The following is a 17,309-nucleotide window of genomic DNA, read 5'->3' as shown; positions in this document are numbered from 1 at the left end:
TTCTTACAAGCTGATAATAGCAATAAATTTCTTAATATTAGATCCCTATCTGAATCCAGACAACCGATACACATTTTAAGAAGTTGAGAAATATTAGACAAATTATCAATATTACTGTACAGTGTTAATATAAAAATATAACGCCACATCAGTGGTTCTAGGTCTATGGAGAAATGCAGTAATAATAAAAACAAATTTCTAACTGTACTCCAATTTTTCTGAATGACATGCAATTTCATTTCAGAAAGTATTCTATGTTTTGAAAAGCTTGTAGAATATTGCTTTTCACTTTTTTTATAACAATGCATTATTTTACATTGTGCACTCATTTCCTGAGATTTTTCTGCTTCCTGTAGTTTTGATCTCCTTCGTGTCTCATCACCTTTTTGAGACCAAAGTAATTCAATAGCTTGATTCTAAAAGTAATTCAATTTTAAATAATTGTTATATAATTTGTAACGTAAAATTTTATTCTTACATACCACTTTTTCTCTTTTAATTTTCTGCATTTTATATATTTCTCAATATTTCTCTAGACGACTGTAATGTTCATTATATATCAAGTAAACATCTTAAATTCGTTTTAAGTGCGTTTAAATTGTATTGACGAAATTATTAGATTATCCAATCAGTAAAGAGATTTATTTACGTTCACCTGTATTAACCATTAACAAGGGCGATCACGAATTGACAAGTGCCGAACTAATTAATGCTGTAATGCCCAGGACTGTATACTGTATTTTCTTTTAGGGTACCGTTGCAATATACATATTACATAAAGTTGACATTATAATAAATATCTCCTTGTTTAACTCTAGCCCTAAATTTCAGACTTTTACTTTACAATATATTCTCTTAAGTATTGTTTCGGCGATTGAATTTTGTATATTTTAAAAGTTCTCTATATCGCCCTCTTTATTACGAGATGATGGTGATATAAATACCTAACCGGGCGCGAAACTGTTAAGTAAATATCAGTGCCCAAGTGAGATCAGGATTGGTCAGGATTATAATGTTGTATACTGAACTTCCCTTTATCCTCATTGAATATTTAATCTGCAGTTATCAATGTTGCTGAGTTAATTCCCTAATTGTATAATAGTTCATACAAATAATATAACTTTTTCGATTCCTACCAAGATGTGTACTTCAGTAAAAAACAAAAAATATCAGGTAACTCAGAAAATTTTTTATGTAAATATTATACTGAAAGTATTCATTCGATAAATGTATTTACTATGTAATTTGATAAGTAAATGTATTTATCACGATAAATGTTTAATTTCATTGTTTCTAATAGTATTATTTTAATTTTTAGAATAATGATACATGTCATTCAGTGTTTGAAACATTCATGAATTTCTTAAGATATTTCATAAAATGTTTGATCATCCAATTTCATAGAGTATTCGATTGTCTGATAGACTTTGTTTTTGGATTCTATTATAACAATAAGTCAAAGAAAGTTCCGCCGATAAAAAATGATTTATTATTGATGAGTGCATCGGAGTTAGCTGAAAAGATAAGGTAATATTTATATTAATATTGTTTAATGTTATTGATTAAATAAGTCCATAAAATAAGTATGAATGCAAACATTTTTGTAGAATAAAAAAGGTATCATCTGTGGAAGTTGTTACAGCATTTATAGAAAGAGCAAAGGAAGTAAACAGTATAATAAATGCTGTAGTTGAAGATAGATATTCGGAAGCTTTGGAAGAAGCCAAACAGGTAGACAAATTGTTACAGGAGTCAGAAAATACTGATGCACTCAAGAAAGAAAAGCCTTTCTTAGGTGTACCTTTTACAACAAAAGAAAGCAATGAAGCTAAAGGTAATATATTCAATTAGAAATAATTTAGAAATTACTGAAATGGTATTTATACAATGATAATAAAAATAATTATTTAGGCATGCTTCATACAATGGGTTTAGTCAGTAGACGTGATTATCGTTCTGAAGAAGATGCTACAGCAGTACTGTCTATAAAAAAGGCTGGTGCAATCTTAATAGCAAAAACAAATGTTCCTGAGCTAAATTTGTGGACTGAATCAAGGAACACTTTATATGGACAAACTTGTAACCCATATGATACTACTAGGAACGTTGGTGGAAGCAGTGGGGGAGAAGCAGCAATAATTGCTTCTTGTGGCTCTGCATTTTCTATTGCCAGTGACATTGGTGGATCTACTAGAATGCCTGCCTTCTTTAATGGTGTTTTTGGCTACAAACCAACTTCAGGTGTTTGATAGTTACCTTATTATGGTATTTTATTATAATGCATAATACTAATGAAGTTATTTTTCAGGTTTAATATCATTAAAAGGTATTGGACTTCGACAAAGTGATTTTCCTAATTCTATGGCACAAGCAGGTCCAATCTGTAAAAAGGCAGAAGATTTGGCACCTATTTTAAAAGTTTTAGTAGGAGAAAAAGCATCATTACTGAAACTTGATACACCAGTAAACATGAAGACTCTTAATATTTTTTATCAAAAAAGTTCAGGTGATATAAGAGCAAGTAAGGTAAATTCCGAAATGAGAGTTGCTCTTCTAAAAGCTGTGCATCATCTTAAAGAACTTACTGGATCAGCAACAAAGGTATATGAAAAATTTAAAAACTTATACAAGTTTGATTGTTACATAGTATTTCTTATCGTATGTATTTATTACAGGTAAAAATACCAGGTTCTGAATATAGTTACCGACTCTGGAGGTACTGGATGACTGAAGAAGGTGTCAACTTTAAATTGAATATAACAAATAAAAAGGTATGTGATTATTTTTATATTTATGTAATTAACGATTGGGCTAATTATAACAAAAATAATACTTGCTTTAGTATTGCACAAATGCTACTACGGAAATCATGAAATTATTAACTGGAAAATCAGAATATACATTTGCCGTGATTATGAAGTTAATCGACGAAGATTTCTTTCCAAAAGAAAATGCTGAATGGGCAAAGAATATAACTGAAAATATGAAAGAATATTTACTGGTAAGTTTTAATTTGGAGACTGCAAAGCTAAAATTGAGCACTAAAATGATATAATGTATTTTTACTTTTAGGATAAATTAAAGGATAATGGAGTGTTACTGTATCCATCAGCACCTTTTCCAGCTAGTTATCACTATACAGCTTATTTCAGACCTTTCAATTTTGGTTACTGGTGTCTCTTCAATATTCTGAAATTCCCAGTTTGTCAAGTGCCCCTTGGTTTAAGCAAGGATGGACTACCTATTGGTATCCAGGTAAGAAATTTAATATTAATTATTGCTATATTATTTATCATTTCTTTCACACAATCAATATTGTACATACTTAGAATTATAGTAGACTTCAATTGCGAAGTAATTTTCTTTTAGTTAATTATAAAATTGTTCTGTTTAAGGTTGTTGCAGCTCCATATAATGATCACATCTGTATTGCTGTAGCACAAGAATTGGAGAAAGCATTTGGTGGTTGGGTACCACCAGCTTAATTATAAAAGTTAAAGTTTATACAGTTTTTTTAAACTGTACTAAGGATGTTTGGTTAATAATTAATAATAATAGCTGTTATTACTAGTAGTAATAATACAGTAATAATTGTTTCGTAAGGATTGGTATAATGGTAAATTTTTTTGTTATTGCTTTCATGTTAGTTTCTTCTTTATATCACAGTTTGTTTGTTATAATGAAATTAAGTTTTGATTTTAACCACAATATAATTTTTTTAATTTCCGAAAATTTTGTCACACTCATACCAATATTTGGTAGGAGTGTACTAAGTTCGTTATTTATTTTAATTTACATGTGTTATATTAATTGGTTACTGTTTGAATAAACAAACTGGTTGATTATGAAATCATTTTTTTATTAATATTTTTAATAAACATATTACAGCCATTATTAAAAAATTTTTCTATATGCATTTAGATAGCTTATTGCATAAACATAATGCACATCTCATTAAAACAGGGTACTTAAATGAAACATAATTTTTTGACTTTGAATCTCTAATTTTACATACATTTAATTGAATATATATATTTTGAGAAAACATTTTTTTTATTGAATATTTTATTATATAATTTTTATACTGAATATGTTATTAAGTTATGTTTTTTATCATTTTTATACAGTATTTTTATTAAATGTTAAAGCATACAGCTTTCTATCTGTCATTCCAATTGTAATAATTGTAATAATCTAATTAAGATACAATATGGGATATCAATCTTTTATTACATTAAAATATATAAAATCAAACTGCAAAGTAATTTGTAAAATTATATGTACTTGGAAACTATTAATAAAACTTATAAATGGTGAGTACTAATATTACACATTCTATTAATGGTTGGACCAAGCTGATAAAGTACTGTCAAAAATAATTGTATTTTTTTAAAGGATATATTGAGTTAATCATGCTTTTGCATAAACTGACTTTTCATTTAAAAGAGAAATATCATTAGGCGCCCTTTACCAAGTGAAACAGGAAGAACAAGTAGAATACGGTCAAAATATTAAAATGGGTATGGATTATATACGTGCCATTTTTAATACATCATTTATTTATTCATCATTCAATTTTACTTCATCTTACCTCGTGGCCATGTGGCCATTACTGGCCGCGGCTGTCTATGACGAGTGACGACATTACCCGACTGGTGCCGAACGGTGGGGGTAATGACGTCGTAGCTCTCGCTCGCTCCATTCACTGACCGGCCGTCGCCGCGAGTAGTCGTTATTCTGTCCTGCTTTCTTCTGAACATCGATACCGTTCCAGGATCTAACGGAATATCCCGGAAGCGTGCTTCAGCCTTTACTATTTCTTTGTGTTTTAACATTTTCGTACGATTTTTTTCACCGGGATCATTGTTGTCTTCAGTAGAAAGATCAATTTCGATCGACGCCTTTTTAATCAGAGGCTGGAATGTATTTGTGAAAGCTACTTTACCTCCTTAGTCTGTCTTTCTTACTCCCTTGCCTTTCCGTTGTGTGTGCGTTCGCGCTCGCGTGTATGATTTGTGTACATAATAGTATTTGTACGGATTCGAGAAGGTCTTTGGACGCGAAAGGATACGATCGATTACGATTCGTGGAAGGAGATATGACCGTCGCCGGAAAGGTAAGTTCTGATAAATTCTTTTTTTTTTAATTTCACGATTTTTCTAATATTCAATTAAACCTCCCCAGCGCTTGGATTTACAGTTACAAATATCTTAATAATTGCTTTAGGTAAACATCGTTTATAGTTTGCTCACTGGTTTTGCTACATTCTTACAGTTGTAAGTTTAGATTCAGATATGGTGTTTTGTAGCTTTGATTGTGTTTTTGTTGATCGAAGACACTGTGAAATATAGCGTATTTGTAGCCTGCACAAAATAAAAAGTAAATTTGACACCTTTGTAAATGTTCATTTATTACTTATGCGTTTCCTTTTTTGTCAATAATAATCACTGTCATGTAAATTACTTTAAGCGATTAATATAATATCTAACAATAGAATATTTTTCTGCGTATATTTTATAAATTATGATCACTACTTGTCTTTTTCTGTCTTGTTTATAAACTGTCGTGCTAGAGTGGGATCGCGACCTAAATTAAAGCGACGAGATACGACGATAGTGTTCTTAACTTTCAAAAATATTTTTTCCCAAATACTAAGAAATTCATGATATTTTATTTTAAAAAAATTCACTTTTAAATTGTTATTTAAAACAAAGTGTTATCCTTTTCAGCGAGTCAGAAAGAAAGTTAACCAACATGCATACATATATTGATTATTGTTCGCACGTATAACAATAACTCATAATCAGATCCTACGAAATTATGATTATTTATACTATTATTTGATAGTGTTGGTAAAATTCACTTTTAGATTCAGTGTAAATTAAATAAAGTGAAATTAACGAAAGTAGTATCAAGTCTGAAGTTAATATTTATTTAGAAAGTGTACTCTATAAAAATCGTATAAACTTTTCGAGATTGCATTCATTTTATTAAATGAAATCTTTTGTGTTTTGATATTAGAAGTTTTAAAAAATATTTAAGTACATTGCCTCTCCCCCCTAATGAGGATTGGTTCTCCTCACTATTTGAAAATTTGAAAATTTGAAAAGATCCTAGTTAACCCCTGTTTAGACTAATTCCATGTTAATTATTATTAATACAAATCAATGATAAAAATTGTAAGAGGCAGTAGTGGAAAAATAAATTAGATTACTAAATAGAAAACAAGGTGATCTTTCACTAAGACCTCGTTTATCATAGAAAGTTAGATGAATTTGGATGGGAAAGTATTAGGTTAGCAACTAAATTTCCGATCCTTTCTGAGACGATTTGATGACATAAAACTCTCATAAAATAGCACCTGTGTCACATCAATTTAAACTTTAAAATTTTTCGAAAAAGACTAGGTATATAAAATTGTCACTAATATTCTAAATTCAAAATGGCGGATCCTTCGTTGGAAACAAACAATGTATCAACTAATTTTCAGGTTAATATACCATTAGCAGCTATCTAATTTCCAATCGGTAAAAGGAATCTTTTATTTGTTTTACCGCGCAGAATCTGTTCTAAATGCACAAATAGAAGAAAAAATCCGAGCCGGATATTAAACACGTTCGCCGCCATGTTGGTTACTGATGATCGACGCGGTGAATTTAATTAAGAAGAAATTAAAGAAAATTTGGTTACATTAACTTTATCCCTGATTTAATTATTCGTGTTAAAATTATGTAAACCAATGTATTATTCTAAATATATAAATACCCTCATATTTGTCTTACCGGTAATTTTCGCGTCCTACGTTCGAGTACGTTCAATTCTTGCCGAGTTAACGAGTTGACTGTAAGTGATTGTTTTATTAGTTGATTTACCGCATGCTTATGTTCTAGTATCACCTTATGAGTTTTCGATTCTCTCTATTATATTGCAGATACCTGCGTAAGTGTATAATTGAGAAGGTTGGGCTTGGGAAAGCGATACGTAGCCTGACGTAGGAGCGCACGAAGCCGCTGGTAGGGCATAGGCTGCAACCCGTGACATGCAGTGTCGTAAATTTCATCTTTTTTTCACAATGTACCCGTGTCCTGCCCCTTTTAAACGTACACTTGGTCAAAATGTATCCGATAGGAACTAATGTCTTTTTTTTTATTCAAATAAAATAACTCATGCTTCTTCACCTTTTTTTATATTCATATGATAAAAATATGGTAAATTCAGGTAAAAGATGAAGGATTGGTTTTATTGAATCATCGGTTCATTTTTATTGTTCACTAATAGGTAACATGAACCTATTTAATATTAATGTATTCGATATTAACATTCATCATTGTATCTCTAACAAGTGATCAACACTTTCTGTCGACTTTCATTAAAATGTTTGCATCACGTTATACTTACCGTTGTAATAATAATAAATATAAGTGTTCAAACAATTTTCGTGATATTATTAAATATAAAAAAGATAGATTGAATTATAAAATAAAATCAATAGGAATAACGTTTCAAAGAGTTTCTTTAATTATTGATTAAAAGGTTTTGAATTGATTTTTTTTAATTACCGATTTTCTACTTGTAAAGTAGGAGAGTTCAGAATAAAAGAACAGTATTTGCTGCGTCTCTTTACTTTCACCTGGATCTTTGCTAACAGTCATATCCGGTAACCTGAAAGAGGTATACTTCGTTTAAGCTAACTTTACTTCTACGGAGATTTTATTATAAAATACAAAACTACTGAAATTTAAAAAATTTTAATATCTAAAGGGGTAAATTTACAGTTCGTTTCGAAGGGTGCAGATCTACGATTTCCGGTCGCAACGTTGCTAATGTATTAAAATTCTTAATACGATTTTTGAAAAGAAATTCTAAATTGAAAATAATTATTCATCAATTTTTCATTTTGCTTTTAGAAATACGTGGACTGTACCATTTTGGAAGCTGAAAGCATTATCGACGCTGAAGACTCTTCTTACGACAGCGATTACGAAGCTGAGGATCCCATCGGATCCACCAACGTCCATTCACAAGTGGAATTACAGGTATTGATTTTCATTAAATAAAATCATTTAGTTAGAAATGCATTAAAAATTTTCTAAATTAATTTTTCTTTTACTGTTTCAAGGGACACGTCTGATGGTGGAAGGAATTTTTTTTCTCAGTCATTTTCTTACGAAATTTCAAGGTCATCTATGTTTTCTTTCTTTTTTTTTTTTAATTGAACTTTAAATTGAAATAAAGTAAATCTGTTTAAAAAAACATCGATGACCTTCGTATGTTCTGTACACGTTCACCAGCAAAAGAATTCGACACCCTTTATAATGTTATTACGAAATAGTTGAGATTTTCAGTTTCGAAATACTATTAATTTATTAATTGGTACTAATCAATATTACAGGTGACTACTTCAAATCATTCAGATGTGTCCAGGACCACCTCAGATACCTTGGCTGCAGAATTTGCAGAATATGTTACTGTTCAAGGAAGTCCTCCTAATCAGAGTCCAGGTAAAAATAAAATGATTTGTTATTAAAAAAAGGATCTTAACTGTACAGCTACCGATACAAAATTTAATATCTTATTTTCTATGTTATTAATAAATTATGGAATGCATTATCAGTAACTAATCATCTTAGTCACAGCTTCTAATCAATAATATTTTGTATTATAATGTATGATTTTTAATTAAAACTGTATATAAATACACCTTAAATAAAGCTTTGTATCAACCTGTGTGGAGATCAGTTGTAGGTTTACAATGCTACTATCATTTAAAAATTGAAGCAATTCCTTTTGGCAAGAATTTAATATCATCTCTTCTCCTTAAACCTCTCTTTGCATACAATTTGAATATCATGCACATTGAAAATAATCGCTATAATAATTTTGATCGCATCATGCTCGTACCTATCACAAATTTCTCTAACATTTTAGGGATTCCTCCCCTCCTGGCACTGATGCTTCGTGTGTTTCAACCGAAGATCCTAAACTTCTTTATGTGACAGGCCATCATACATATTTGAGTCTATTCGAGGTCGGGTTTCTTACTACTCTCCTCGGTGAGTTGTCCTCGTTCACCTGCTTCTTGTAATTTATGTAACCCTCTTTAAAAACACAATTCTTCCAACTCATTCAATGTTACTAATTTTTCCTACTAATTTCTATTGATCGGTTTGAAAGGGATAATATCTAACAGTATTTGATTCTTCCATATTAACATATATTTTTTATTTCTTAATTAAAATCTTTATCTTATTTCAGCTATGCAATTGAGTATCTTTAATTAACTTGGAACATCTTTTCAGTATCATTCTTTAAAATGTACTTGCCTATTTTATTTTATAGATACAGCAGATTATTCATTGAAATATAAGTTTGATCTCCACATGGGCAAGTATTTACATAGAATCAAATTAAATTGGAGCAATACTTGAATAATTTAAAAAACGTAAAATGTTACCATGAAGATACACGTCACCTGCCCTGTTATTAATAAATGTAAATCATTTTTCTTTTTTAGGGTATACAGCAAGGGTAGAGTTTGCCTTGAAACTTGGTTACACCGAACGTTTAGTTCAGACAGCATTGCAAAAATTGGGTCCAGATCCAGAACAAAATGAACTGTTGGCCGAATTGATCAAACTCGGTGCCAATTGTTCTCAGAGATCGATCGACACACCAGAAGAATCGGACACCGTTCTAGAAAATGATTTAGTTACTAATGAAAGCAGTGGATGCTCTAGCAGGCTAAGGCCTGTTGTAATAGATGGAAGCAACGTAGCTATGAGTCATGGAAACAAAGAAATATTTTCTTGTAAAGGGATTAAAATATGCGTGAATTGGTTTAAAGCGAGAGGACATAAAGAGATCACCGTATTTGTGCCAAAGTGGAGGAAGGAAGCTTCCCGAATCGATAATCCGATAGCTGATCAAGAGATACTTGGTGAATTGGAAAGAGATCGTTTATTGGTTTTCACACCGTCTAGGTTTGTATGTCGTATAATGTATTATTTAACTCTCGGAGGGTAATTACCGAATGAGAGGAGAAATACAATATTGTAAATATAAAACAGCAAAGCGATGTTGAATTTCTAATTTCAGATTAATCGGTGGTAAAAGAATGGTTTGTTACGACGATCGTTATATTTTGAGATTAGCCGCAGAGATTGATGGTATCGTTGTCAGCAACGACAATTATAGAGATTTAGCACAGGAAAGTCCAGAGTTTCGAAAAGTAATAGAGGAAAGGATTTTGATGTACACATTCGTAAATGACCGGTTTATGCCACCAGATGATCCATTAGGTAGAAGCGGACCTACTTTAGAAAATTTTTTAAGAATCTCTCCGAAAAAATCTGATCCAGCCCCTCCTTGTCCATATGCAAAGGTATATTGTCCATTTTCCTTTTTTATACGATTCATGGAAAAAGTAAAGTCGTGTTTCCAAATACCACTTGACTATTGGAACAATTGTTATAATTAACAATTAAACACCGACTCGATGCTATGATATTGATAAACAATTTTTTCCTTTTTATTTCAGAAATGCACTTACGGAAATAAATGTAAATTCCGGCATCCGGAAAGAGGTCCTCACCCTCAGAAATCAGTTACAGAAAAATTAGTAGAACACGTGCAAAAGCATCTTCAGGCTAAAGATCCAAGTCCAAGTCTTCTTTTACCAACTAATCTATCGTCGAACTTGTCTCAGCATCAACCATTATGTAAAACCAGATCAGCAGTGACTGCTAGTGTTCAACGATTACCTTCGGTTATTAAAAGTAAATCTGTAGAAAATGTTGCTATCGAGCAACCAACAAATTCTGGAGTACAAGGAACACAGACAATCCCTGCCACAAGTTCTCAAGGTGAAAATAATGTACAGTTTTGTGCAACTTGTACAGGTTTCCTTTAGGGGTAATATAATCATTATATTATATTGTATATTGGTAGGTTATCATTCCTCCGGTCGGACAGCAGGAATGAATAAACCAGGATTGAATAAATCAGAGGTGGAACCACCAAATATGCACAGAAAGCTTCAGAGACAATTGACATTGAATCCAATTTACGATCCTCGACTTCGTCGATCGAGTCAGTACCAACAAGCATCATCAGCGAACTCTCCGTCACCGCAATCTACAGTAGCACCTTCCAGAGCACAACACAGACCATTAACCAGACATTCTAGTTACGAATTGCCTTATACAGTTGACATGAAGTAAGTGTTTAACTAGGTACGCACTATCGTCCCACTTAAATAAAGAATTAAAAAAAAAAAATACTCGATTATTTAGCTGGGATCATTTCGAAGGAAGGCAAGGCCATCAACACGTAACACGCATTGCTTCAGCACCAGAATCTTATCAAGCTTGGTTACCAAATAATTCAAATATGCCTTCACCATCACCGTCAAATCAACAATTAGCTGCCTCAGATAGGCAACTAAATGTCTCTGTACATCCATTATACGCGGGTATGCCTTCAGATATGATAAGAGAGCTTCTTGATATCAGATCCGAAATACTTCATCATTTAGTAACTGTTTTCCCTGAAGAACACGTGTGGACTGCTATGTTGATGCATCCATTTGAAACAGACGCAATAGAGATTTGTGTTGCAATTTTGAAGATGTATCCTCAATAACAGAGGAAGAATCATTCTTTTTACATTTATTTAATTTGTATTTATTGTACGAAAATAACAAAATGTAATGATGAGATTAAAATTTGAAAAGTATTGTGATATCCACGAAAAGTTTTTATGAAATAAACAAGCAAGCTATTTTACAAAACATGATGTTATATAAAATCCTCGGAAAACGGGAGGAGGTTAAATTAGAAGAATCGAAGAGGTTTTCAGTAAAGTGGTTACAGTATTAACGGCAGCCTTGACTTTGTGCTTTAGAGGAGCTTATGATTGAAGATCACCCCGAAGTAAGTGATTTATTAACAGGTGATTATGAAAACTATTCATTTAAACCTGTATGTTTTTATGTATGAGAATGACACCACCATCTATTTGATGGAAAAAGTGTGCAATACTTAATAACAATCATAGTTTATAGTCATTTATTATTATAAATGCAGGTGGAACACATAAATACAATGACCTTAACAATTGAAATTAAATTGAAGAATTAATGGATCATAATAACATAACTTTCGATAGTATTTTCATTTTAAAACTTTTAATTGTTATAAAATATTAGCTATCTAATACTTCAGTTACATTGCTGTAAAAGAAAATGATGTAATTATACCAATCAATTGTATGATGAGTAGAAGAGATATAACGACAATTGTAAAATAAAATATTCTAACTTTGGTTTTGCTATAAATTGAATGCTATGAGGGAATATCTAAGTTTTAAAAATGGTTAAAATAAAAAAAAATGTTTCTTAAATAAATTCCTCTTAAAAAAGAAAAAAAAAATTAAAATTGTGGAAACTTTTGTTTCAATCAATAGCAATAGTTAAATTTCACTTTTATTCATTCATATGGCTTTACAATTGTCCTTATTCCTTTTGTTAACCATATCTTAGTAATGATTGCTGTTTTATCACTTTATGTACGTATTTAAACTCTATTTTCTTTTTAAACGTTGTAATATATTTATAAACAATTTTTGGAAGTGTAGTACACGAACTTTTATACTTATTATTAGTTAGTATAATTTCAAAAAATTCTTGATAAAAATATTTACCTTCACTTATAGATTTTAAATGCAATGTTTATTATCTATTATTTAAAATGTTTCATTTAACTAGTGCAACAAATTTTTATAACTTTGACGAAGTGTAAGTATCAAAGTACAAACAGCATTCATTATCAGAAGTTCACACAAGTATTTTATAGTGGCATTTTAAATATTGATCATAATATAGATTAAAATAACACTTAGAAAATGCTATACAATATTCAGTTGACAATTTTAAATATAATGAAAAACAATTTTAATAAAAGGTTCTGATCGGTACCATTAAAAAAACTATACATCCCACAGTTATAATGTTCTCTGTTAAAGTCCATAGCTTCAGAAGTAAATCTCTTCGTATATTGTTCTTGATCAGTTCAAACAATTGAAGTTCATAGAATTTAAAAATCTCTTTCACTATTTGTATTTTACTGTTGTAAAATTCAAGTTCCTCGTGATTTACTTTAGCGGCTGTTAATAAATAATGTTCAAAAAATTCTCTCGTAGAAGAGAAGGTAAGCTTGGCTTTGCAGTACAGTCTTTTCATCGACTTCTGATACTCTAAAAAAATAAAATTAAATCGTGTACAAAATCGAAAAAAAATTAACATCAATTATTTTCAATGAAATCTAACATCACCCGATAATGAGTTAGTTTATTTAGTTTAATTTAAAACTAAATTTCAAGACAAAATTTATCAGCATTCATTGTACGTATTTCAATTATTGTTTAAGCTTATTATTACATATAACAAGGAAAAATAAAATATGTACCTAGAATCCGAAATAAGATACCATTTTCCAGGTGGCGGTTTCACTGCAGATGAAAGGGTTGCAGTTGCTTCTTCAGTTTCAGAATCAGAACTCGAAGAACATGAATTCTCTTGCGTGTCTTGGGGATCCTTTGGCGGTAAAAATGACCATCGAGGATCGTCTGGTTTTAATGGTAATCGACTCTAGAAAAAAAATGTAAGATCTTTTTTTTTTAAATAATTCAATTTCTACCTATACTAAATTGTTTAAATTTTTAGTTAATTAAACACAACTACTCCCATTGAATAGTACAGGTTCGTTACCTTCACATAAGCAACATAATGTCCACCACGAATAGTTCCACTATGCTCAACAACCCCATACAGTGCATAAACCCTAGGTTTCTTATGATTCTTACAAATAGGTGCTAGATCAAGTAACGTAGGAAACGAAACGTGTCTTGAAACTTTTCGGAACTCGGTTCGTTGTGCTTGAAAACGTTTCAGATGAAAAATCAAAACCGCAGGTACTCGAGAGATCAGGTATTGTTTTGTACTTGGAGTACATACCATCTTACAATTTTCTTTTACCTATAATTACAAACGAACATGAATGTAAAGTACAAATTAGAAATATTTCGGTCTTGTAAGGTTGATATACCTTTTTTTCTCTGGCAGTACAAGCCTCACAACCAACTTTATTGCTACCACTCATCAACTCTAATGCCGTAAATTGATTTAAGCATGACTGTATTGAATATTCTCCTTCCTTAGTTGGATATCTAGTAGGTGATTGCTGAAGATTGCAACTGATACCTATTTTTGAAATTTCAGATGTAATACCATTGATTCCATTACTAACTTCGCTTGAATATTCTTCCGTTTTCCTCCTTGCTTTCCTATTATTAAAATGAAATTTAAACATTGAGACTTTAAATTCATTAACATGAATATTAATAAACTATTAGATACCAGTCATCCCAAATAGCTTCTTCTTCTTCCTCTTGTTCAATAGGACCAACTGGTTCGATCAGATTAAGTCTGGACAATGGTCTCTTAATATTTTCTAAATTTTCCCCATTTGTAACACCAGAAACAGGACTATTTGGACTTTCTTTAGACGTAACTGAACTAAGACTAATTGTTGGAACCGTCGGACTCGTTAAATCTGAATTCATAACTAAAGATGTAGAAAAAGACGATCCAGTTTGGATTCCACTTTCGTTTTCTACACTCTCCGAACTATCCAATCCGTCCAAAGTTTTTCCTTGTGGTGAATTCGTTACACATGTATTCATTGGACTTGGGCTATATAAATATACAAGTTACTTATTAAACAAATTCATATAACGAAACGAGTAATTAATTTTATAATAACTTACCCGGGTAACATTTTTGTACTAAAGTGATCTGCTTCTACGTTATCTTCTACATCTGCATCACCCTTTTCTATAAAAATATGATTTTGTTTACCGAAGTATGCTTTATCAAATTAAATTGATACTTCATAAAAGTAAAGTATGAAATACCTGATTCACGTATACTGCCATTGTTCTCTTCAGCAATATTATTCTTATCAGATATAAAATTATCGTCATTGTCATGATTCCGATTTTCTTGTTTTCTATTTTTCCGATTTTTTCGAACAGGCTTCTTCTCCTTTTTCAGTTGATATTTTGAGGGTGTATGTGAAATATTATTTCCCATAACGTTGAAAGTATCATCAAAACCACTGTTCTTCCTTCTTAAATAAATGTTAGTAGAAAAAAATTATTTATTTATAATTACAGAAATAAGTACAACCTAATACTTCTTAACTGTTTAAAGAATAAATCTTACTTCAAAACTGGTGGTTGCGGTTTGTCAGCCATCACCGGTATACTTAGATCTAGAAAAGGTTCCATACTTTGAGATGTATGATGGCAGTCAAGACACTCTAACGTCGAAACTAAAACTCCACGAAAAACAAGTTCCGGCCCAAGTAATCTTGCGCTAGCCTGATTTCCATAAAATTTTACCCGAGATTTGAGGCTATTTTCTACTCTTTCTGGATTAGTTTTTTCATTCAAACCAACTTCTTTTAAAATTATACTTTGATATCTCTGAAAAAAGCAAAATCACTTCATTTTAATAGTATAATGATTTTTATCATCATAGTGACATAAATCAATCTTACCCTAAGATCCTCATTTCGAACTAGTTCTAAAAGATGTCTAAGAAGTTCGTGTGAATCGTGTTGTCCACCGTCCATACACTGCATAGTTTTCTTCTTAAACGAATTTAATATCTCGGACGGACGATAAGCTTGACGTCCGTCAGAATTTTGCATTTCTATAAGTGTCTTACATAAAATTGAAGTGAAACTGCCCCAGCCTTCTAAAGTGCCTTCTATTGGAGGCTGAAAGAAATATCCTTTTAATCACGCAGTATTTTACCATAATTTTAAAGGTATAAACAATGACTCACCAGTTCAACTTCTTCTGAGCTATTGGCAGGTTTGTGCTTTCCTCCTGGCAAAACGAATTTTTGTCCGGGAAGACGTAAATCCTCTAAGACCTTCACTAAGAAAGGTGTTTGTGCTAAACATTGTAAAACTGCATTGAAAAAACAAGTGTTTCCCAAATTCATTAAGCCCTGGAAGGAAAAAATAATAATTTGTATTATGCTAGAAGTACAAATGCATTGTGAATGCATTACAAAATGTACCTACCCCTACTTTAGGAAGATTGTATAAAATTTGTTTTTGCTCTTTCTTATCTACATTAGTAGTCTCGTTTTGAATTTCTACTGCACAATCAAAACACCAAAAGCTTGAACCAAACCCAGCTATGGAATGACATGAGTCACAATGCAGCTTTTTATAATGTTCTAAAGCATGTTCAGACTCTTTCTTTCCACAACCTTGATGCGCACATTCCAAGCAAATTAACATCCTAGAGCTCATTGCACATTCCTAGAGTTACAAATATTTACACTTCAAAAATGTTCTTTTTCATTAGATTAAAATGTACTTTATTTCTATTTAACATTAATACCTCTTCCTTAGGTTTTTTTGAATCACTTGTACATTCTTTACAACCTGTTGTACATTTTATATTCATCCCACATTTCTTCATTTCATTAAAATTAACTGCTTTCCCAATGGATGAACAGTTGCAATCTATAAAAGAAGCAATGTTAAACTTTATAAAACGTGTGAAATGATCTTAAGCTTGATTCTTTATCTTAGGTTTTATATAATAATTTTTCATTTACAAATAAATTTACTTCTATCTCATTACTAGTAACTTAAATAACTTAAAAGATAAAATGCTTGGTTCTAATTTTAAAGAAAAAGGAAATAAAAGTAAGATTTTGATATACTTTTTTGAAATTCTAACCTGTAATACGGAGTACATCACATGAATGAATCGAACCATCGCTCAGTTCTCCATTCGAATCTGAATGTCGATTCCATTTCTTACTCATTTCGACTTATTTTCAAATTGCATGGAATTTAATTGCTACGCTTCTTTGTCCTCGCTACGTAAATTTAATAGTTTACTAAATAGAAAACAGGCGGAAATTTGGTTATAACCGTTCGAAAAAATGATCGTGCTAACCAAAATCAGACTACTAACGGATAATATTACGTTTCATTGGCTTTTATATTTTGATGCATTGAGGGAAGAAATATTCTTACGAGCTAATCACTACTTATTTATAATGAACTAAGAAAAATGTTACGTCAAAAAATTACTGTCAGAACTGATATTGCTTTATGAGTTGTTATACCGTGCTCGCGGTTACACATTTAGGAACTATAGAACTAAAATGCTGAATAACAGGCTTGACAACTATAGTAAAATTAAATACTATAAATTTAACT

The 17,309-nt window shown here is 31.0% G+C and overlaps 3 protein-coding genes across 8 annotated transcripts; 2 read left to right on the top strand and 1 right to left on the bottom strand.

Moving 5' to 3' along the window:
• The first annotated feature begins 576 nt into the window (after positions 1–576).
• On the top strand, positions 577–3,994 carry LOC117607341 (fatty-acid amide hydrolase 2). Its single transcript, XM_034330933.2, has 9 exons — positions 577–1,173; positions 1,319–1,527; positions 1,608–1,834; positions 1,912–2,241; positions 2,309–2,601; positions 2,676–2,771; positions 2,843–3,001; positions 3,073–3,255; positions 3,396–3,994. The coding sequence occupies exons 1-9, from the start codon at positions 1,141–1,143 to the stop codon at positions 3,483–3,485; spliced, it is 1,620 nt and encodes a 539-aa protein (XP_034186824.2). The 5' UTR covers positions 577–1,140; the 3' UTR covers positions 3,486–3,994.
• A 694-nt stretch (positions 3,995–4,688) lies between these two features.
• Positions 4,689–12,434, top strand: Regnase-1 (zinc finger CCCH-type containing protein regnase 1). Its single transcript, XM_034330932.2, has 8 exons — positions 4,689–5,116; positions 7,908–8,036; positions 8,393–8,501; positions 9,515–9,980; positions 10,096–10,381; positions 10,538–10,862; positions 10,948–11,215; positions 11,292–12,434. The coding sequence occupies exons 1-8, from the start codon at positions 5,009–5,011 to the stop codon at positions 11,638–11,640; spliced, it is 2,040 nt and encodes a 679-aa protein (XP_034186823.1). The 5' UTR covers positions 4,689–5,008; the 3' UTR covers positions 11,641–12,434.
• Usp16-45 (ubiquitin specific protease 16/45) lies at positions 12,342–17,223 on the bottom strand. Of its 6 annotated transcripts, none has more exons than XM_034330929.2 (14): positions 17,074–17,223; positions 16,822–16,984; positions 16,477–16,601; positions 16,152–16,394; positions 15,908–16,075; positions 15,618–15,839; positions 15,281–15,543; positions 14,971–15,185; positions 14,824–14,890; positions 14,414–14,749; positions 14,103–14,340; positions 13,766–14,032; positions 13,464–13,645; positions 12,342–13,251 (listed from the first exon to the last, which is right to left on the bottom strand). In XM_034330929.2, the coding sequence occupies exons 2-14, from the start codon at positions 16,907–16,909 to the stop codon at positions 13,179–13,181; spliced, it is 2,487 nt and encodes an 828-aa protein (XP_034186820.2). In that variant the 5' UTR covers positions 16,910–16,984; positions 17,074–17,223; the 3' UTR covers positions 12,342–13,178. The 6 variants fall into 6 exon arrangements, with proteins under 6 accessions (XP_034186820.2, XP_034186821.2, XP_034186819.2 ...); XM_034330930.2 differs by having other exon boundaries at positions 16,822–16,963; positions 17,074–17,222; XM_034330928.2 differs by having other exon boundaries at positions 16,822–16,963; positions 17,044–17,220.
• Positions 17,224–17,309: the final 86 nt, after the last annotated feature.

Source organism: Osmia lignaria, chromosome 14 (assembly GCF_051020975.1).
Source record: "Osmia lignaria lignaria isolate PbOS001 chromosome 14, iyOsmLign1, whole genome shotgun sequence".
In the NCBI taxonomy this organism is placed as follows: Eukaryota; Metazoa; Arthropoda; class Insecta; order Hymenoptera; family Megachilidae; genus Osmia; species Osmia lignaria.
The sequence above is the reverse complement of the archived record's forward strand: the minus strand, read 5'-3'. Positions and strand labels throughout refer to the sequence as shown.